Consider the following 22,793-nt stretch of genomic DNA (forward strand, 5'->3'; position numbering starts at 1 on the left):
TGTAGGCTACCCAGCCATTTACAGAACAGCACAATCCTCAACATTCACTTAGAACCTTAGCTTCAACCTACACTGCAGTTCATTTTTAATTCTTTGGAAAGGAGAAAAAAAAAAGTTTGAACGAATGTTATAAAAAGGTGGATGTAGAAGTTTAAGAACTGAACCTTTTTCACACCGTGTAGACATGTCTTCCCCAGTCCTCCACTGCTTCTTGGCCTGCTCGAGTGGCGAATAGTCTGCTTAACATGTGTTAGTGTTTTTCCGTGTTTAACCTTGTGTGAGGGTGTACATGCGTGTGTACGTATATGTGCACCCCTGAATGATTTGGGGAGGGGGGAGGGGGTTAGGGATGGGGTGGGGGGCAGTGGGTGGAAGATGAATTTGTAAATACATAACGTACAGTAAGTGTTGAAGTGTTTATTTTTTTGTGTCGGTGTAAGTTCAATATTTTAAAGGAAATAAATATGTATTCTCTATAGTGTTTCATGGTACACAAAAAAGAACAAGATCAACTGTAGTTTTATCTTACACTTCAAATGCTTATCTCACTATGGCTTCTAGCAATGGCCCATTCCATTTTATAGATTTGTCAGCACAAAATGCAATAAACTAATACCATTTTATTACAGCTTCTGTGTACAAAGCTTTATTATGACAACGTTCACAGGAAACCACAGGATATCCTTCACACGCTTACTTTTTTTATTTTAGTGACACAGATCTTCAAATATTTACAAAGTCACAAGAATGTATAAAAGCAACATTACTGGTCAGAATTGCCTAAATTAAGGGCTCACAGTTAATGCACAGTCAATCTGTAAATGCAATCTAGTTGCCAAAATTCTATGACTCAAAAATGACGGCCAAAACAGGGAAGTCACTAGAACGGCTTTTTCATTAAAAAAAAATTCCACATGCCAGTGCAGGCTTAGAAAAGGAGCATTTCTTAAAAATAAAATGCATTTATGAACAGCTAAAAAAAAAAAAAAAAAAAAGGAAGAAAAAAATAAACCCACACAGAACACCACTGCTTTCTAGATCAGAGCCAACTTTGGAGCAGATCCAGACTCGCTGAGGCCTCGACTGGTACCGGAGTCAACAGCTACCTGTGAGCGTTCATCAGCCATCTAACCATTTCAGACACAGGAACAGCAAAAATAAAGAAAAAAAGAAGCCGTTTCAACTGGTTACAGTCTAGCCCCATCTACCCCTCCGGTCCATTGTGGCGGGGGTGGGGGTTGGGGCAGTCAGTAATGGCGGGGGTAGTGGGACATTGGCATACCCTGACCCATACCCTGACCCATACCCTGACCCATACCCTGACCCATACCTGGCCCATGCCTTGGCCCATGCCTTGGCCCATGCCAGGCCCCATGCCAGGGCCCATGCCAGGGCCCATGCCAGGGCCCATTCCAGGGCCCATGCCAGGGCGTGGGGCAGCGGGGGGCGCACTGCCAGAGTTGACCAGGTGGTTGATGGATGGGCCGCTCTGGATGAGAGTGTCCAGGGCCTTCTGCACGCTGGGGTTGTCGAAGTTGATGCCGGTGCCCGTGGAGAGCGAAGGGCGCGGGGCGCTCTGGGGGGCCGCCATGCGGCCCGAGGGGAGGCCGTAGCTGGTGGGGGGCACGCTTACCTGCGGGCGGGGCGGGGGCCGTGCCCCCATCATCCCCGGGGTGGAGGACGGGCTCATCTTGGCCATGCCCACGCTAGCGTGGGAGGGGGGCAGGCTGGCCGACTGGGCGCCCAGCGAGGAGCCATAGCCCTGGGGCTGCGGGGGCACGGCAGAGCTGGCAGGGGGCGGCACCGAGCTTCCCGCCCCGCTGTTGAACAGGCTCAGGATCTTGGCCTGCAGCTCCTGCTGGTGGTTGGCTGAGGGGATGGAGGGGGGCGGGTGGCCCGAGGGCTGGTGGGACACGGCAGACATGGGCATGGGCATGGGCTGGGCAGGGGGCATGGTTTCATGGGGCATCGCTGGAGCCGCATGAACAGCGTGAGAACCTGCACGGCAACACACAGACACACACAATTACATACAAGGGTCACCTGGGCCAAAACTCAATACACACCAAGCAATACAATTACTTCGGAAGGATATCCTGATTATAGCCATCTATACAATCGTTTCGCACAGAAATAGACTGAACAGTGTTGGGTAGAATAGGGCCACAGCCCCACACACACACACAGCCAGTATGTATTTGTCTATTAAGCAGACATCACATGCTCAGTTTAACAGCTGTATTTATTTGGTGAGTAATTCTACAAAAAAAACATTCACCATCATCTGGATTTGAATGCAGTGTGTTTTAGTGGCTGATGTTAATAGGTGTGGTGGCTTACCAGTGTGGGGATCAGCACTGCCTCGAACCAGACGCTCCCGTTTGTCCCGCAGGTACTCAATAAGGTGGTCAAGCTCCTCGGGGGTTAGGAACCTGAGCAGACAGACAGACACAGACAGACAGACAATCAGTATAGAGGGGAAAAAAGCTTGAAATGCTGTCATTACAGCTTGTGCACCATTATAAGCATGTCTGTATATGTGGTGGGTGTGCACTGTGTGTGGGTTTGCAGTTTAGTAGGATTTCAGTGGAGAATAGGCATAGTGCCCTGACCTGTTTTCTGATGGAGGTGCTAGACTGCAGACACACTGGGTGTGAGCGAGTTAGTGTGTGTGTGTGTGTGTGTGTGTGTGTGTGTGTGTGTGTGTGTGTTTGAATGTGTGCGTTAGAGACTGACCTGTTCTCTGACAGTAGTGTGACTGTGGACAGAAGGGAGACTGGGTGTGATTCTTGGTCAAGCTCTCTCAACAGCACATCGTCGGCCATCTTGGCGGCCTTGCCGGCGATCTCCTCGCGCTCCTTGTCGCGGTGCTCCGCCTTGTAGGCGTGGTAGTTCTGCTCGACCAGCACCATGGCGTCTTGCATGGGCATGTTCCGGTGCTCTGCACACACACCAGGAAGGGTTATAACCACAGACTAAAACAAATTCAATACCACATTGGTAAATGTCTGTAAGAAGTGCATCAACAAAGGTTGTAAAGATAAATAGCTGAACATTTCCCAAATTCATGACCAGTGTACCGATTCACCTCACCAGACCAGTGACATGGCTCTTCCGCCATCATAATATACACGATCCCAGGGAAATGCTTCAGCCAATCAAACTTTTCAAAACTGCTTCAGCCAAACACACTGTTTAAAACTGCTTCAGCCAAACACACTTTTAAAAACTGCTTCAGCCAAACACTGTTTAAAACTGCTTCAGCCAAACACACTGTTTAAAACTGCTTCAGCCAAACACACCTTTTAAAAACTGCTTCAGCCAAACACACTTTTTAAAACTGCTTCAGCCAAACACACCTTTTAAAACTGCTTCAGCCAAACACACTTTTAAAAACTGCTTCAGCCAAACACACTTTTTAAAACTGCTTCAGCCAAACACACTTTTTAAAACTGCTTCGCCTTAAAACATCCAAACACTCCCCCATGTCACCTACGGCGAGGCCTTTTGTCCTTCAACAGGAGCTTGATCTGACCACACTAACTAGCTTGATCTGACCGCACTGACCAGCTTGATCGGACTACACTAACCAGCTTGATCTGACCATACTTCTGCAGTATTTAAATTAAATAATGATGCCTGATCACCTTTCCACCCTCTAACCTGCTCATCATTTAAATGTGGGGCGCAGTGTTGATGGGAGGGCAGGGGAGGGGAGGGTACCTTGCGGCGTGCCAAACAGGATGTTGACGGTGCAGGAGCGGTGCACCTGGTGCTGCTGGGTAATTATGATGGCGAACGGGGTGTGTGCGCGCCCCACGTCCTCCAGGGCCTGCGACAGCGACACCTCTGTGTTCAGGAAGATCAGGTCCACCACCATGCCCAGGTCACGCGCCTTCCTGCCCACCGTCTCGGCGTACTCTCTGTTCAAACACACACTTTTGTTCAGACGCAAGGACAAATGTTAGCCATATACTGCTAATGGGGAGTTATAACTCCTTATAACTCCTATATACTCTCTGTTAATACACACACGTTTGAAAAGTTCAGACGCAAGGACAAATGTTAGCCATATACTCCTTATGGGGAGTTATAACTCCTATATACTCTCTGTTAATACACACACGTTTGTTCAGACGCAAGGACAAATGTTAGCCATATACTCCTTATGGGGGGTTATAACTCCTTATAACTCTACGTTGTGTGAATCTACAGCGCAGACTTATTCTTAGAGATGTAGTTTCCCTTGCACCTTAAGTGTTTACTCCTCTATCTAAATAGTGATAGTTACCTAGATTAAAATACCATTGCTAGTAATCTAATCAGCTATGATTTGCTGAAGCATGAAATAAAACAAATCGATTGTATCTTCAGTACAACATCTGCTCAATAAACAAATAGCAAATAACAAATCGATTTTGGAGTTGTTAAGACACTGAAGCCTCAACCCCTCCCGATGATTGCATAGTAGCCTCCGCCATCGGTGTGTGTGAATAGGTAGATGTGCGTGGCATTAATATGTAAAGCGCAATATCAACGCAGTCCATTTATCATTTGACGCCCGAGTCAGGGACTTACTTCTGTGACTTGTTGACCACGATGACGGAGCAGTCGACAGGGCGCTCCGTGTCATAGCGGCGCTGCAGCTCCTCGTAGTACTGCCTGTAGAGCTCGTTTCTTCTGCACTCACTCTCTCGTATACGATCCTCTGCACACACAAAGATCGATGCTCACGTTAAACAAGAAAGCACACTTATTGTAAATCAGAAAGGTGCACCTACCAGTGGCTTGCGGGTAACTGCCAAAAGGCACAGTTTATTTGCAGTTACCAAACATGTCTAATGTGAAGAAGGAATATGGTCAGGCCACAGATAACAGCAGACCATACATGGCACAGATTCTATTTATAAGACCAACACCGGGAACACAATGAACCTGTTTCATCCAGCGCTGTATAGAGAGAATAGCACCACTCCAATTGACAGTTTCAAGTTTTTTCCCCCCAGTATGCCAGCAGATGAAGCAGCTCAAAAGGTTCTCAACATTGGTGTTAGTAAATGCAATCGTATCTGTTTTAACAACTATGAGCAACTGTCATAGTTACATGTGAACTGCGGGAGTGCTTCCCTCATGCATTTCAACCACTTCCACCCAGCGGGGCAACTTGCCATCAGTCACACCTTGCCTCCGCTAAATGTCAAGCAACAGCCCACAATCAACAATGGAGAGGCAGCCTAATGAGCTGCTAGCGGTCACCATATGAGAAAAAACATCCACATTTTGTGTATGGATATACATAAATAAATAAATAAATATAAAACCTTAAAGTCTGCAATACGGGCTTAAGGTTTGTGATATCGGAGCTCAATAGCGAATCACATTACCCCCACTCCCACCTTCAGTGCTCCTGAGGCAATGTGCTGATTGGTTGGACTTGTTTATGGCTCAGTTTGAGCCATTGTGTTTACCATTTACAGAGCCGGGACTGTGTACAAACACCAGAGGGTTTTTGGGAGTGCACACACTACATGGACAGCTAGATGATTTGCTGGAAATAAGGTGCAGATCGATAATCAATATATCGTTGTTGTTAAATTTTTCGATTTCTCTCGATTCTCTCTAGAACGATTCTGTCTCGATTCAGAAAAGTTCATAATCGATTTTTTAATAAAAATAAATGCAATGCAAGCTGCATCGATTATTGCATTGTTCATTGAAAGTCATAATTGTGACAAGGAAAAGCTTTTTCTCTAATAAAAAGGTAATTCATCTGTTGATTTTCTTTAATTATCAAACACAAAGTAGGAAGTGATTTGAGACTGAGTAGCAAACTCAAATGTTTTAAAAATCGACATGCATCGATAATCGTTTTATCGGTTTAGCATTGATAATCGGTTTTGAATCGATAATCGGTTTATAATCGATAATCGGTTTAGAATCGAATCGTTGACCACTGAATTGGAATCGAATCGAATCGTGAGGTGCCAAGAGATTCCCACCCCTAGTTGTTGTATGACATTCCTAGCAGCCAGGTGTAGCACCCGTGAGGCTCTGAGTTAATATGGACTGGCCTTTGTGATCGTTATTGTCCTGGTGTGAGCAGGGGTACGTTCGTCGTAGGATTGAAGCTAAGTTAATCAATTGGCCTTTTAGCCCGTTAAGATTAGCGAGCTGATTGAGAACAGCAAATATCGGTTCGTTAACGGCTGATCCGCATCCTAATCATGTGGTTAATTTCAACCAGGCTAAAGTTATCATGGCATTTGCGCGTGCACGTCCTACTTCAAAAGGCAGGAAAGGTCGATCACCAAAACCATGATTTTCTAACGGTATAATGGTTCTAAACTCAAAGAAAAGGGCTCTTTTTTTCTCCACTGGCGAGTAGTAGATGAACATGAACGCTTATGAAGAATACAAGACCATAATCATGGCAAAATTCAACACCACCACCGCTGTGAGAGCAAGGTGTGTTGGGATGTTTATAGGGTGATATCTATGTATGAATACCTGACGGCAAGAGTCAGCTGGTACAGAGGTTTCCTCTACCGGTTTGAATCTGCATGGTTGCTAGTTCAAATCCCCTCACCTCCTTCCTCGATGTAGTTTTACATTTCCTTGGAAGTCGCTTTGAATAAAAGCGTCTGTTAAATGACTAAATGTAATAATAACAAATGCAATAAATTGAAGCACTGAAAATAAATTGTCTGTATTTCTCTCTATTCTTATCATGAGTCCACCGTAATCATTTTCTACAATAATGATATTCTATGGTGTACTAATAACACTCATATAATTATGAGTGCTTTGTTCTCCGCATCACCGACACTACAAAAATGTACCACTCGCAAAAAAGCGCAAGACAGTCAATGTGGTGTTTGCAATAAATGAAGGTCTTGTAAATTAATGATTCCTTGTCGGCTGAATCGGTAGCGCTCATACAAGAATAATGGATCTTGGCGATCGCAAAGAACTCTCTCCCTCCGCTAATCTAACTCTAATATCAGTCCTTGGTCAATTGGATCCCTCCTTTTTCCGGGGGTGTGGCAAGCTTATCCAGCTACACTTAAGTTAGCCTGCCCTGGAGCAGGTTAGTGCTAATCGATATGTAACTATGGTGATTTATCAAAAGTTGCTTCCACGAACCAAAAAGAGGGGCGTTTTTTATCTTAGCCTGAAAATTAGCTCGCTAAACCGTTTAGCGAGCTACGACGAATACCCCCCAGATCTGTTCCAGAGAAAGCCATCGTTTTCCTGCTTTGCCCTCTACTCTAAAGCAGTGGTTTCCAACTGGTCTGGCTTTGGAACTCAGTTTCCCATGCTGGTGCATACTATTTCCCATAGTGTTTTTTGCGGAGCGCCCCAAGCCGAATAAAGGCAACAACACATCTGCAGTGCATCGGAGCGGAATGAATGACTACAGCGAGAGTTCTATTCAATTAGAAAAAAAAGAGAGGCGGTTCTATCTCAAACTCACAACCTACGTTGTAGGTGTAGCTCCTTCCTAGGCATAAACTACGGTGTAGCTCCTTCCTAGGCATAGACTACGGTGTAGCTACTTCCTAGGCATAGACTACGGTGTAGCTCCTTCTTGATTACCCGATCAGGACATTTGTGTGTGCATGATGCCTAAGCCCAGGACAAACTTCTTTCAACAAAAGACATGGTAGATTGCAAAACGTTTTACATTTTTTTTTAGAAGTCTAACTTTAAATAGTTTTGTTTTTTAATTTAGCCAGCTGGTAGATAACCTAACCTTAAAAGTCACACACTGCCTACAGTGGCTAACCAGCCAGCTAGCTGATGTAAGCCTGTACAGTACTAGGCTACAGTACATGATGAGGACCACATGTTGACCAACGTGGCAAACATTGCAACCTGTGTCGTGTCCCTTATCTTAATTAACATGGCCTATAATCAGCCCATCCATTTTGATGCTTTCGATAATGTCATCGATTTATGCAGCAATGCTTATTTATATAAAAACTAGTAATAATAATAGTAGTAATAATAATAATAATAATAATAATAATAATAAAGCCATCACCCCTGTCGGACACAAACCTGGACCCTAACAGCACCTAAGCCCTCTGAAAACAATGGGAAATCCCAGTCAAGGGCATTGCAACCCATATCTTATAGAATACAAACCAAATGTAAACTTTTATGCCTGCATTCATAGCACATCAGACTCTGTCTGATATCAGATAGACTTGAAACAAATCTTTTACCACACTGTTGAGTTATCTGGGAACTATTTGCTACACCTTTTGCCCAACCAAATGATTCAAACTTCATTTTAGTCATCAAATTAGCTTGCTATACAAAACAACTAACGTTAGCAAACAGATATGTAGAATATCTCCCCGCTCTTGTTACAGGACTACTCCAGCAGACACTTTGGACTCTCATAGAGGCTATGCGTCTACCGGTCACACAGAACTTTCCTCTACTCTAAAGAGGAACACTACTCTTCTCTGTCACGGAGAGTTCCCCTTTCCCATTGTGACTGAGGCATGAGAACCGCAAAGACTCAGCTTTATCCATTTAAAAATAAAAGCTACTGTTCATAGACTTTCTACAAAAGTTATTAAAGTTCTGAAGGAACACGCACACCCTGTGACATTCAGAATGATTCCGCGATCTACCAGTTCAGAATCACTGCTCTTAAGGCTGTTCAAAGACCAGAAACTCACCTTCCGGTTCCCGGCGGCCACCATTCCATGGCTCTCTGTAAGGCTCTCTGTATGGTTCCTTCTTGCGGTAGTACTCATCCACGCGGTAGTGGCGATCATAAGCATCATCCCTGCAAGCCAGTTGTGCGTTAGGGATTCGTGACTTCTGATTTAACACTTGCACTCATACTTTCGTCTAGACATTTGCCATCGCCCAATCCCCTTCAAGGATTTGGGGAAGAAAAAAGAAAAGATGCAGGTTACAGATCAAGTGCTCACCTGAAAGTAGGGTCCTTTTCTCGGCCCTCAGGGCCCCGGTAGCGCTCATAGGCAGGATCTCGGGGGTCATGGTCGCGTGGAGGTCCGTGATCACGGGGGGGTCCGGGGCGTGGCTCTCGTGAGGGCTCACGGGGGGGTCCAGGGCGTGGCTCTCGTGAGGGCTCACGGGGGGGATCCCTCAGGTCACGGCCATCTCGGTGATCTCGTGACTCACGACCGTGCATAGGGGAGCGTGACCGAGGGCGGCCATCCCTGCCATCCCCATACCCACTGTACGGGTGCCTGCATGGGACAAATACCAACCATCAGAAAAATCTACGAAGTGCCAAAGTTACAGACCACAGGAGGATGGTCTTTAATTAACCATTTAACATCCATTCCTAGTTTTTTTTTTTTTTACGAAACAGTGGCGATTACGCAAGTTAATTTGGTGCAACGCAAAACCATATATAGAAGAAGTTATAACGACAGAAGCAGCGAATGAGATTTCTTCTTCGGAATGAACAGCAACGGCTGCTGGACTAGGACGGCCTTTTGATATTGCAGAACGGCTACTTCAGCACCTTCGACAGCATGTGTATTCACACCACAAAGGCAAGAAGGTCTTCACCCTAAGAGTCCAATGAGACAGCTGGTAGGAACGAGTTTCCTGTGAACGCACGGTTTGCCTTTAAAGACGACATACAGGTGAGTAGTAGTTTGTTTCACGTGACGGAAGGTAGTTTTTTTTGTTTTATGGTTTTTACCACGACCGGCTGAATGTTTTAACGACAGTATTTGTCCACCTGGTCAAGCCATTGCCTAGGTTAAGGGACAAGTCTTGGCAGGGTTCACTTGTCTCTGCGAATTTTAAGGTCTGCTCATAGTAAAGGCAGATAAATAATGCACGATGACCCCTGAAACCTAGTTCCCAAACTGTGGCACCTCCAAACTGCCACAACGATGACTTGTTTTGAGACGCAAAACCTTCACAAGGAGATTATATATATATTTTTAATGTTTTTGCGTTATTTTGGCGAGTTGACAACCTTGACAGCCACTCTTTGCTTATCCATCCAACGCATTGAAGGACAAAAGACGCAACCACTCCGCATGTGGTGCTTGTCCCATACCCTAGTTATTCGAAGGCGATTGATGCGAGATAAAGGGACAAATGTCTTGGAAACCCATGTTTAACCAACATCTTAATGTTATGATAGTCGCTTTGAGCAGAACATAAAAGAAAATGATCGATTTTCTTTGTTGACCAAAATGTTAACCCACGTCCAGATTATTAGGATCTTTTCCGACGGAGGTTTCACACAGAGCAAATCCATGGGATATTCGGTACGAACGCGAATTCCACGCAACACAAATGCAAACAATGCTCCATTTCAAAAGCAGACTATTGTCCACTGAAGTCATTTCAATCCGATAATGTACGATACGATAAAAAGTCACTGAGAGAAAAGGACACCCACAGAACGACTTTCTTATTTTATTTAGTGAACTTCGGATGGGAGAAGAAAAAAAAGAGTCAGGATACAGCCCATGTACTATCAGATTTCTTGTTTATATCCCAAGAGATATTGAACCTGGGATCGCACGACGAATTGAAGAAAAGACGAAGCGGTCGACGAGAACGCAAGCCAGGTTTGTTGTGGAAAACAAAAAACAGAGAGCATTACCAGATGGGAAGGAACGCTGTTATGTCTTCACATCCACTTTATGAGCGTTACATTACCTTCGAGGAGGGCTCGGCCGGGATTGAGCTTTACTGTGTCGTCGTTCCGCTGCCATATTTATATCTGAAAATAAACCAATCCACACATTCAATATGAAAATGAAAAAAAGGAAGGAAAAAAAAAAATCAATAAAGCGTCCAAAGAAGAGATGCTATGCTGAGACCCATTGCTTTCAAATCTGAAATACACCATAATTTAATTTATTGTGAATTTGTACATTTAAAAACATAATTTGACACGCTGTATAAAACCATATAGAGCAGTGGCGGTGGGTAAACTTGGCTTCGACGGGCTAAAACCTCCAAAACAGATTGGAAAAACTAAATTATATTATTGTGCTCGGTATCACAATGTATTGCTTCTTTTCCGAACAATAAATCTTTTTTACCAATTGTTAGACTTATGGATGGACTGACCTTCTCGTCAGAAAGGTTTGACATTTTACATAATTAAATTGGCAGAAATCATATCACAGACCCTGAAAAATAAATAATGCGATCGTAATGAAGTAAATTAAAATGATTTATCAAAGCCAGGTGTCTGCACCGATCTACTGCCTTCTGTCATTTTAAACAGGCAACAGGTCGTTTTCTAGTTGGAAAGTGGTACCCCAGTCCCAAAAATGTTTACTGTATCAGAAAGGAAAAAACGTAACCGCTAACACACATCCTTGCTCCATGCGCCATAAAACCATGAGCCAATGATAATTTTGCAGACAAACATCTTAATAGATTAATAGATAGAATTAAAAAAAAATGTCCAGCTGGAGTACAAAGCTGGATGTTTTTAATGCACCAAATAAAATTAAATGCAGGAGTGTTCAGAATTTTTTTTTTACCTGCTCTGGCATCAAACTTGTTACAAAAGGTAAAATTTACATTCAATGATAACCTTCCACCACCACAAAAGGTGAATTTAGAGGTACAAAAGGTGACCAACCACCATGATCATTAAATAAGCCAAGAGCAGGGTTGTTAATTGATTTTTTTTTTTTTTAAGTGTCTGATACAGGCTGACAGTTTAGTGGTATTCTACGGATTGTTCCCACCGCCACTGACATGGTACATTAACATCTATCATCCATGTGACTGTACCCATCACGGTACTGATAGCAATTACTCATGAGCCAAATAAGAGGCAACAGGTCTTCTTGTGTTGGTAGTTTAAACAAGCTTATTTATTACATGGACTGGATTCCAACATCAGGGGCGTCAAATCCAAATTTCAACAAGTCATTTGAAGCACAGGCTGAGCATTACGCAAACGGATCAGTGACAAGACATTCAATGAATCCTCTACAAACATGTGAATGCTAGACAAAAACCAAAAAAATCTGAAAATGTCACTGATGCTCAGACAGAAATATTCTTATCCTCTATTTTTGACCATGTTGGTTGGTTCTCCTTTACGTGCACCCCCATGTAGTGACTAGGCTTGCCTGACAGTCTTATCAAGGCACCAGTCAGGTCTTACCTAGTTTATACCCTTTATAAAATCGACCGTTTTGTCCCGCCTTTGCTGCCTCGGCCTCTTCCACTCGTTCAAACTGCACAAATCCATATCCACGGAAGATGGACAAGGCTGTTAAAAAAGGAAGATTTTTTTCTTTGCGTTTTAACCTCAAAAGCAAGAGTGGTTTGAGTTGAGCCTTAAGTAGGCTGTATTTAAGTCCAGACCACAAAACAGTCTCAAAATATTTGAACATGAAGCTTATAATTATACTCGTTATGTAAATACTTAGCAGTCATATAGTATTACGAAAGTATCGAACATGGATTCTGAGAATTTTGAATGTGACAAAAATCAGGACAAAATTGACTTTTAGGCACTGAAGCATCTACATTGAGATTAACTTTTCAGATCCGTGAATGATGGTTCCTACTAACCATTTATCTTCCCATATGATCTGAACACTTCTTCCAAATCCTTCGTGTCCATTAGTGTTGTCGGCAAATTTCCCACAAAAATCCTCCTTTCCAGGTCGCGCGGGTCATTGCTGTTGGTGGTATGGCGCACGGGGCTAGCACTGCGGCTTCTTCTGCGAGACATCGCTACTGGTTTCACTGATTCACTCTCAACTCTAATTGGGTCTCCCCTATGAGCTAATGAGCATTTAGCAGGTTAAGTTTCTTTTCACAGGTCCTGAAATCACTGGTGGATCAACAGGGAGGAAGAAGAAGAGAGATCCGCATGGATAAACCATCTCAGAGGAACACAGCAAAAAGAAAATATTTGGCACAACAGGGGAAATGTATGATGGTCAGCTGAATGGACAAGCATTCACAAAATAAAAGCAGGCATCCTGAAGGTTGAGCTTGGGTTTGGATCAGAGGAAACTAAGAGTTGGAAAAAGTATTTATACACAGTACTGCAATATCAAATCGTAAGAAGAAAAATGCATCAGACGCCAAATATAAATGATTCACGGGTTCACGACAATCCTAAATGTGTGCTAAACTATTACGCAAACCAAGAATGGTTTCTTGCACAGTTGACTGTAGGATGCAAATAAAATATCTTCATAACTGCATTGCAGTTATAGTATTGTGATATCATGGGGCTTTTCTTGATTCTCCTCCATGACCTACAAATGTCCAAACATGCTTTGCAATGGTCTTGTTTGTCTTGTCTTGTCTGTTACCATTTAAAGCTAATGCTTATTGAGTAAACCAGTTTATCTACTGGCTAAGTTCTTGAGAAGGACCAAAATGGCTTGCTCCAGATAAATGTCACCAGTTTCAAAATCAGTTTGTTGGGATGATTTGAAATCCTACTCAAATGCTAATCATTCAAAACAAATGATTGAACTGAGAGCCTGCATAACCACAGCATTTATCCATGTTTGGGTTAAACATACAACTTTTCTTTCAACTCACAAAAGCAGAAACTATGCGTTTGGGATTTGATCCGTCTCTAGATAACTTCACATCATGCTTTCAAAAATCAGTGCAGTCTTAATATTTTGCACCATTAATTTCCTTTACATTTCCCCCTACCGTAGGTCTGTCAAGCACAGCAAAAAGATCATATACAGAGTTTCGTGTTTAAGAAATCCAATTCGGGGAAATGCGTGTGCAAAATGTAGACAAACCCAGTAAACGAGGGTCAACATATTCAAAATTAGGACGTGGATTACTTGGCGATGCCATACAGCACTTGACGTTTAGCTCGACGTGTAGAAAATCAGAAAATGCCTCTGAACGGGTGTTGGATATGGGCCATCAAATGATGCCAAGCCAAATTATGTATTATTGAGAGTCTGGAGCGAGTGCATAAATCAGGTACAAATTCCAGCCTCCACATTTTCAAGACCACAAACATGTTTAATGCATTTCCAGAGGTCAGAATGCCATTTAATGTTGCAAACACCATTCTCGTAAAATATCGGAAATAAGCCGGTCATCTTGCTATGGACCAACACATGCGGTATAATGTTACTACCTGATTAATAATGATGAAGTAACAACCAAGCCAATATTAGTGTGAGCTAGCCAAAACTCGATACCACCAACTGGTTAGCTAATGTTAAACTGGTCCATTCAGACATCTGGCTACCTAGGTTACTAAGAGCAGGCAGATAAAACAAGGCCACGTCCATTTTGAGTGCGCTTTAGCCTGCTGGCTAACAACCATGCGTTTCCATGCTACAGCTTGCAGATTTTAGTGTTGACCAAGCACATACGCACGAAGCTGAAACTCGTGAATCTCACGTTGGTGAATTAAATAGATCAAACTTGACGTTGCTAAATGTTGTAACCAGGCAGTACTGGCATATATACTACATGAAAACTATAGTAGTGTAACGTTGGCTATGTGGAGAGTTAATACTCGCTAACTAGCTAAGCTGCATCATTAGCTAGCTAACACAGCGGAAAGCTAGAGCACGCTAACTAGCTGCCGTCAGTATTCAGAGACTATTCAATATTCAAGGTCAATGCTGCAAATGATAAGTTGCACTACCCCCTCACCACTAGTCTACGAGTTTACATTTGGCTCGTTGGCTAAAAACGAACTCACAGTTAGCTACGTGGCTAACCAGCAAAATAGTACAACTTGGGTTGACTTGGCTAGCTAAATATTCTAACAGTTAACCTGCATACAGGCGTTATCGCTACATCAGTTGTTATCCCTGGCAAAGTAGTTAAGGTTACAAGTCCATGAACACTTGATGTAAATATATCCAATATTTTAAACCATAATTCTATATATTTGGCTAAAATGTAACCCAGCTTAGCCTTAGCTTGCAGACAAACCTTCCTTCATTTTGGCAGCTAGCTAATCAAAATAGCCATCCATCCTACCATGCTAAAGCTAAAGCGTGTTAGCTAGCTAGCTTGTAATCTGAAAGGAGAAATGGCCCTGTCCGGCTGACCTGCTTGACAGCTCCTTCGAGTACAACACAACCACTTTTATAATCAACGTTAGGGTATCTAAACATGTCCCTTACCTCTATCCTGTGATTTTCAGATAGCCCAAACCCGACGCTTGTCCTCTGCAAACTAGCCCAGCCCGCCTAACAAGTTAGATGAATCAGAGATGCGAAGCTAGAAAGCGAAGGTAGGAAGCCGAAGTTGGACATCCAACCCGGCCCTCGCGTTACGTCAGAAACCACGCCTATGTCCAACATGTCATCACTCGAGTCCAACTTCCAGTGAACCTCTCTTATTGAGTTCGTCAAAGTAGCATCTCCCAGTATGTATCCCAAAAATATCAAAACTATACTTTTTGTTAACGTTTTTGCTAGCAATTTAGTAATGGTCCTCTATAAATCTTTGCGGTGTTCAGGACTCGTGACTGGACTTGGACTCGAGCATTGACTGCATTCGGACGGGGATATTGGAGATGAGGACTCGGACTTTGTTTGTTAGTTTGTAGGCCATAATAATTTGGCATAAGCTATTGATAGCTATAGCCTATAAATACTAGGTCTGTCAAGCGGTTACAAATATATCTAATTCATTATATGATTTGTGATTCATTGGTCTACATCAGGGGTTTTCAACTGGTTTTGTCCCAGGGACCACCATTCTGACCAGAAAGTAATCCGCGGCCCACTGATGTGCCAGTGATTTCCAAAACATTTTACAGTCCCGTACCCTTATTTTTCATGTTTGTAATTGCCGCCGCCGCCACGCCCCCTCCCCCCGCACATACAGTATATTCTGCCTATAATACTTGTCAGTGTAATTTCTTCGCTGAATATGGGTCTACATCAGTATTTTGGGCAATGCGACTTGGCTATTCACACATATGTCGACGGGCCCAGGTATATTTATAAAAATACCACGGCCACGGCCACGGACCCCTGGTTGAAAACCCCTGGTCTACATGAATCGCAGATATGCATTTGCAGTGACAAGCATTTCAAAATCAGTCAGATTTGCCATTACATTTAATGAAGTAAACATTTTCTTTATTCCTTATTAATCCATGTAATAGTCTATTGATGACTCGGACTCGGACTCAAAGACTGGGGACTCAAGATTCATGAGTCCCAAGGTTTAATGACTTTTAGTTTGATAAGGTGTTAGATCGTACGTTTTTAATATATCCTACTTTATCAGTGGTCCAAACAGATGCCACTGATTCGAGTATCAGTCTAGTTAGGTTTGTAAATTACATGAATACAATAATGGGATTTGTTAAATGTTGAAATAACTTTAATAGAGGCAGTATCTTGGGAGGCCTGGTTATGAATGACATGGAACGACGGGTGGCAATCAAGAACAAATGATTTACAGTCAGACTCAACTACACCCCAGTGACCTCACTATCCATCTTTTAGACAAACAACAGTGAACTACTGTGCGTGCATTTACCAAGCGTCTCTGAGTATGGCACCTTTTTCTGTGCATTTGGAGTGTTTGTGTGTGTGTGAGAGGGAGAGAACATAAAGAATGCATAACCATAAGTGAATTAATCATTTTTATGTTAAAATGTGTATTGGTTGTTTTTTTTTAGTGTGATTACAAAATGATGGCTGGTAGAATTTAGAATCTTAGAATCTTTTAGAAAATGTATTTCCATCCTTCCTTTCTAATTACATTTTTTTTTTTTGCTATATATATTATATTGGCATGAACCTGTAATCCTGTTCAGAAAAGTCTTCCATTCAAATCACAAAAAATCACAATTTTCCCCTTTCTTCCCAATTTCTGTGATTTCAACTCAGTGGGCTGTCTGTCTTTTAGCCGTCTGTTATTAAACTCAGTTGTTGTTGAGTGTGATTAAGCCATTTTTTTTGTTGGGTTGCATTAACTGTGCAGATTAAGGTTCTTCTTTGGAGAGCAACACGTTTGTGATTTCAGAGTCTGCATTATTCTAGCCCTCTTCTGTTTCACAATCGGGCCTGTGTTTGTACAATATATCATTATTTTGGGAATTACTTTGTACCCATGATGCATTGCAAAACAACAGTTACATGTTGTCATTTGAAGAAACAACACATCATTGGAGAATTTTCTGTAGTTTTTACCACAATGTGTTACAGTGTGGTAGGCTAGAAATGTCATCACTGAGGTAATGATAAGAGGGACATTATCAAGTGAATAATGTCATACTTATTACACAATGACTGTGTAATTGTATATGGCACAATGTGGAAGAAAAGGCAGCTCAGTTGCAAAGACATATGCAAAGTTTGTCTTTGAATCCTTGCATCAGTGATATATCATTCTTGTGAGACTGTAGACTTATATGAACATGCTAACCATAGAATATGCAACCAGCAAAGCCAGACAAAACATGTCTATGTAAAAGATCAACATTTTATTAATAACTCTTGAAAATGAATGAGAAATTAAAACATATAAATACTTCTGTCTTCGGTCTGTGAAACTACTTGTGTTTAAATAAAGTATTCACATATTCATGTTTAAGTCTGTTGTCATGTACTGGGTTTCCCAGTTAACACCATGTTCTCTTGGAAGTTGCTGAAAAAATGATATTGACCAGAAGATGTCAGGGTATAACATAAAGACTGACAAATAGGACAGCAGCAGTGATGAAAAGTCAGTCAGTTTTGCATGGGAAAGCATACACTTTCATTTCTCATTTACAGTACAGTAAATATTACTGGGTACTCCAGCAGAGAAGCGTGGTGTTCACATGCTATTTGTTACACGGCTAAAGTGTTCATTTTAGATTTGGCTTGTAAGCTATAGCATAGTCATGTGTGAAATTATATTTTTATGTGTGGCTAACACAGGCCTATAAACCCACCACACTTTACAAAAGTTATTAGCATTAGCAACAGCGGCTAGCCAGCCTAAGCTTTTCAACTGACACACCAAGCTGATTTTGGAACACTAGAGGTCAGTCACAGATATATTGTTGGTATCAAGAAATGTCCTGTTTGGAAGCCACTATAGACATTATATAGCCACTATAAGACATTATATAGCCACTATAAGACATTATATAGCCACTATAAAAACATTATATAGCCACTATAAGACATTATATAGCCACTATAAAAACATTATATAGCCACTATAAGACATCATATAGCCACTATAAGACATTATATAGCCACAATATAGACATTATATAGCCACTATAAGACATTATATAGCCACTATAAAAACATTATATAGCCACTGTAAGACATCATATAGCCACTATAAGACATTATATAGCCACAATATAGACATTATATAGCCACTATAAGACATTATATAGCCACTATATAAACATTATATAGCCACTATAAGACATCATATAGCCACTATAAGACATTATATAGCCACTATAAGACATTATATAGCCACTATAAGACATTACAGCACTGAAACTACACTAACAGTGACAGGTCACACCAGTTTTCATATCATGAAAATACAGACGCCTTGGAAACAGGAGAGCCATACTCCCTTGAGTTACGGACAAGAACGTGTCAGTATTACACACACTTATCCGATGAATTAACTGCATCCACAGGGTGGTCTGAAGAGGCACCAGATGTAATGCCAGGAACTTGTTGTAGATGGCTGTGTTCTTCTCCATCCTATCTCCGGCATAACACTACAGATCTGTCCCGTGTCATCAGAGCATATCCTGTACCACCCTGTGATGTGGAAGAACGCTGGCCTGCAATTCAAAACAATATTCCATTTAAAATCACAACACAAAAGTAGACAAAATTGTTATTAACGTCTGTACCTATAAAAAAAAGAAAATTCTAAAAAATACTACATACTACGTATATGGGCCATTCTACCGAATTGGTGCAAAGTCAGGTTGGAAATATGTTGAAAATTTGTATGTTTTATTCCCAAAACTTTGTCCGTTTGTATATTGAACCATATCTAAAGCACACATTTCTAGTAAAAGAACCGTCAATTTTTATGTTGTATTTTCAGAATGTGTTGGAATGTTTTTCCTCTCCCAAAAATTGTCACTACCGAAACATAGTAATACACTATGGTAAAAGAGTATTATTATCAACCTGTTCAGATTGTGTTTCTTTCCCTTCTCTGAAGAATATTTTTACAAATATTTCTTGAAGGTTTTCACAATGAAATCAATAAAAATGAAATTTTTACCACATTTCAAAGTTCAATTTATACAATTCATCTTACCATTCCATTTTGTCACTACCGAAACGATCATGTCACTACCGAAACGTTACCATATGTTTTGGTAGTGTGACTGTTTCGGTAGTGACTGTTTCGGTAGTGACAATTCTAGCTAATTTTGAGCATAAATAAATAATTCTAGCAAGTACATGGCTAGCAAACAAATCTTTGAAGAGGTGTACACACAAACAAACATAATACTTTGCATAAAACCCCAAAAAGTTTACTTATTTGAAGAAAAATATGTGTTCGGTAGTGACCATTCTTAAGGTTACACACTGATTTTCAGACTTTGGAACACAGTTATATCAAAAGTATGGGATCTAGCTACTTACCATTCAGCCATGAGGGACAGGGATGCAGTATCACTGCCTGGTTATAAATGCAGGGGTGTGGCTAAAAACCAGGCTCAGCCAATGGACTAAAACTCTTGTGTTTCGGTAGTGACATGAAAACTATGGACATGATTTTTTGAGTATAGTTTTTTTTTTTTTAAAATTAAAACCACAATAAATCTAAATCTTCCAAGTTCTGTTTAAACTTAATCGTAAAGATCTTTGAAATTACATAATTGAAAAAAATCAAAAAAATCTAAAAAGTGTTATTTACAGACATTGAAATTTAGAGGCCAGGGTTAGGGACAGCTACTTCCCAATAGAAAGTACCCTATAAATGATGATTTTGTATATATTTAGCTTATCCCTATCTCAATTAATGTCTTGGGTTTAAATAGACCATAACATATTCTTAGTAAATATCTATGTCTGAATACTTAATTGTTTTGTAAATAGTTTTTATTGTTGTAGGACCACACTTTGCACCAATTCGGTAGAATGGCCCATATATTGACAATCAGGATGGAGACTATCAAGCGTTTTTACGATAATAACCATCACGGAATGGAATGTATTAAGCCGTAAAACATTATTGCTGATTGCTGATATTGATGAAAACTTATTTTGCATGATACAGTACAGTGAAAATTAACATTACAGTATTATAGTGCGTTACAATACACAATTAAATCACCAATAATGCTGTGAGTGTCACTTGAAATAAAAAATAATAGCAAAGCATAGACTTATAGCATCACCATGTAACTTTCATGCGAATAAAAGAGCGTTGTTTATTTTCACATATTTCCACTAGTAGGCCTACAAACTATCAGCATATTAGGCCTATTAGACATGACATTGTCATCTCCCTAAATGCTCCCAAAGTCATTATTACAGTGTTTTGAAATCTACAGTATTTACATCTTACTCAGCAAACAAACAGATATTCAGAAATCCCTGCTCCTGTTACTGATGGACATGGCTGTAAGTAGCTAGCCCTCTATCTTTGACCTACTTTTACCTGTCCTGTAACTCGCCTCAAGATCAATACAAACACACCTGTGAAGTGTAGATTTGTAATTTTGAACAGAATGCCACAGCAATCTTTTTCAAGAGAAAATATGTTTTTATTGTCATATTCTCTTATCTCCAATCCTTATATTAAGATATAAACACAACAAAAAATCCAACAGACACAGAATAATGTGTAAGAATGCAGCAGTTCTACCTCAATACAGCTGCATTGTGGGAGGTGCCTCAGCCATCTCTCCTGAGGACCACCCTGGTTCAGTCAGGGTCTTAATGATGAGTCCACTTGCGTGTTCCACCTCACAGGTGTACTGACTTCTCTTTCTCTCCTCAGGTGACACTGTGAGCTCAGCTCTCTTCTGGTGGGTTCCATCCCCATTGGGCAGCGTCTCTCCCATATACACATCCTCCTGCATCTCTTCTCCATCTCTCTTCAAGGTCATGTTTATTTCCTTTGGGTAGAAACCTGTAGCGTGGCACACCACTGAAGAGGAGACGCGCCCCAGGAACACAGAGACCTCAGGGGGGACTTTTGGAGGAGGGCACACGATGAGAAATATGAAAAACTTTATAGCTAGCGTGAACATTGTAATCCAAACGTGCACATTAAACATTAATTAACAGGCAACATTATCTAACATTGTGTAAAAGAAGTTTAATCTAGTTTACCGGTACCAAGGGTTACTCTTGGACATATTTCATACTGTAATATGTGAGACATTTGTAAGTAAAAAGTATTTTGTAACTATCCTGTCCAGGCATCCTTTCCCATGCTGAAGATACATTTTCAACTGCTCAATCCAATCCTGTAGATACGGTTCCTTTCCTGCAGGTTCAGCCCAGTTTATGTCCAACATATCTTTGCCAGTTAATCCATTTGGCACCTGAATACCTTTCGTATTGCCTGACACCACATCTTATTCTCATGATTTCACTCACTTAAAGTAACAATGCATAGGGACACAGTGTACATGTGTATGTGCCCACTTACACACCAGTGTACATGTGTATGTGCCCACTCACACACCAGTGACCATGTGTATGTGCCCACTCACACACCAGTGACCATGTGTATGTGCCCACTCAACCACCAGTGTACATGTGTATGTGCCCACTCACACACCAGTGTACATGTCATGTGTATGTGCCCACTCACACACCAGTGACCATGTGTATGTGCCCACTCACACACCAGTGTACACGTGTATGTGCCCACTCACGCACCAGTGTAGATGCCCACTCACACACCAGTGATCATGTGTACTGTATGTGCCCACTCACACACCAGTGTACATGTGTATGTGCCCACTCACACACCAGTGTACATGTGTATGTGCCCACTCACACACCAGTGTACATGTGTAGTTGCCCACTCACGCACCAGTCTGCTTATGGAGCTTCTTTAAGAATTCAGCTTCACTCATGAATGACTCGTCATTTTTCTTTGACTCCATAGTGCTAGTATTCAAGTCCTGCAGATCCGGACGATCCTTCATACACGTCTGCACTGGGACTTTCCTCTGTGTGACCCTGTCATAATGAGTAATGATTTCCACATCAACCCTCTCAGTCTCTATATACTCTGGGAGGTCTTTGATTTCTGGCTCGGCTGCGAAGTGTCGCTGCATGGTATGGTTTCCTGACTAAAATCAAAGACACTGAATGCTGTAAGAAAGAAAATACAATATCTATTTTTTTTTATTTAACAAGACAAGCATTTTTATTATTTATACCAATAGCAAATCCAGGCACTTCCAGCTGATTTGAAAGATGAACATATGAACTAACCTCAATTTCAAAGCTACATAGAAACATTGATGGGCGTACAAAACTATTTTGATGGGCGTACAAAACTATTTTGATGTGTGGGATCCCGACAAAGTTTATGTTGTCTTCTGGGATTGTACATCATCAGGGCAAGCTTCTATCTTAGTTGTATATTTCCATCAGGTTTCAAAGATAGGCATAGTTGGGTGGCAATGGAAGTTAAAGCCATACTTCCTTATTACAGCAACTAGGGGTAGCATGTACAAAGAGAAGAGCAGGGGTCCAAGCACAGAGCCTTGAAAGCGGTCAGAAAGGAAGGTAAGACCTAAGCCAGGATAGGACACAGCCTTTAATGCCAACATGGTGTTCAAGTGTCTGTAGTAAAATATGATGGTCTATGGAGTTGAGAGC

At 41.5% G+C, this 22,793-nt stretch overlaps 1 protein-coding gene across 4 annotated transcripts; it reads right to left on the reverse strand.

The window, feature by feature from the left end:
* Positions 1-623: 623 nt before the first annotated feature.
* ncoa5 (nuclear receptor coactivator 5) lies at positions 624-15,292 on the reverse strand. 4 transcript variants are annotated; one of them, XM_012836679.3, is made up of 11 exons: positions 15,123-15,292; positions 12,562-12,826; positions 12,149-12,256; positions 10,675-10,738; positions 8,952-9,233; positions 8,694-8,803; positions 4,579-4,708; positions 3,724-3,923; positions 2,737-2,941; positions 2,341-2,432; positions 624-1,998 (listed from the first exon to the last, which is right to left on the reverse strand). In XM_012836679.3, the coding sequence occupies exons 2-11, from the start codon at positions 12,722-12,724 to the stop codon at positions 1,205-1,207; spliced, it is 2,148 nt and encodes a 715-aa protein (XP_012692133.2). In that variant the 5' UTR covers positions 12,725-12,826; positions 15,123-15,292; the 3' UTR covers positions 624-1,204. The 4 variants fall into 4 exon arrangements, with proteins under 4 accessions (XP_012692133.2, XP_031423649.1, XP_012692138.2 ...); XM_031567789.2 differs by having other exon boundaries at positions 624-1,295; positions 1,331-1,998; positions 12,562-15,292; XM_012836684.3 differs by lacking the exons at positions 12,149-12,256; positions 12,562-12,826 and having other exon boundaries at positions 15,123-15,291.
* Between the last annotated feature and the right edge of the window lie 7,501 nt (positions 15,293-22,793).

The sequence above is a fragment of the Clupea harengus genome, chromosome 5 (assembly GCF_900700415.2).
Source record: "Clupea harengus chromosome 5, Ch_v2.0.2, whole genome shotgun sequence".
NCBI classification, from domain to species: Eukaryota; Metazoa; Chordata; class Actinopteri; order Clupeiformes; family Clupeidae; genus Clupea; species Clupea harengus.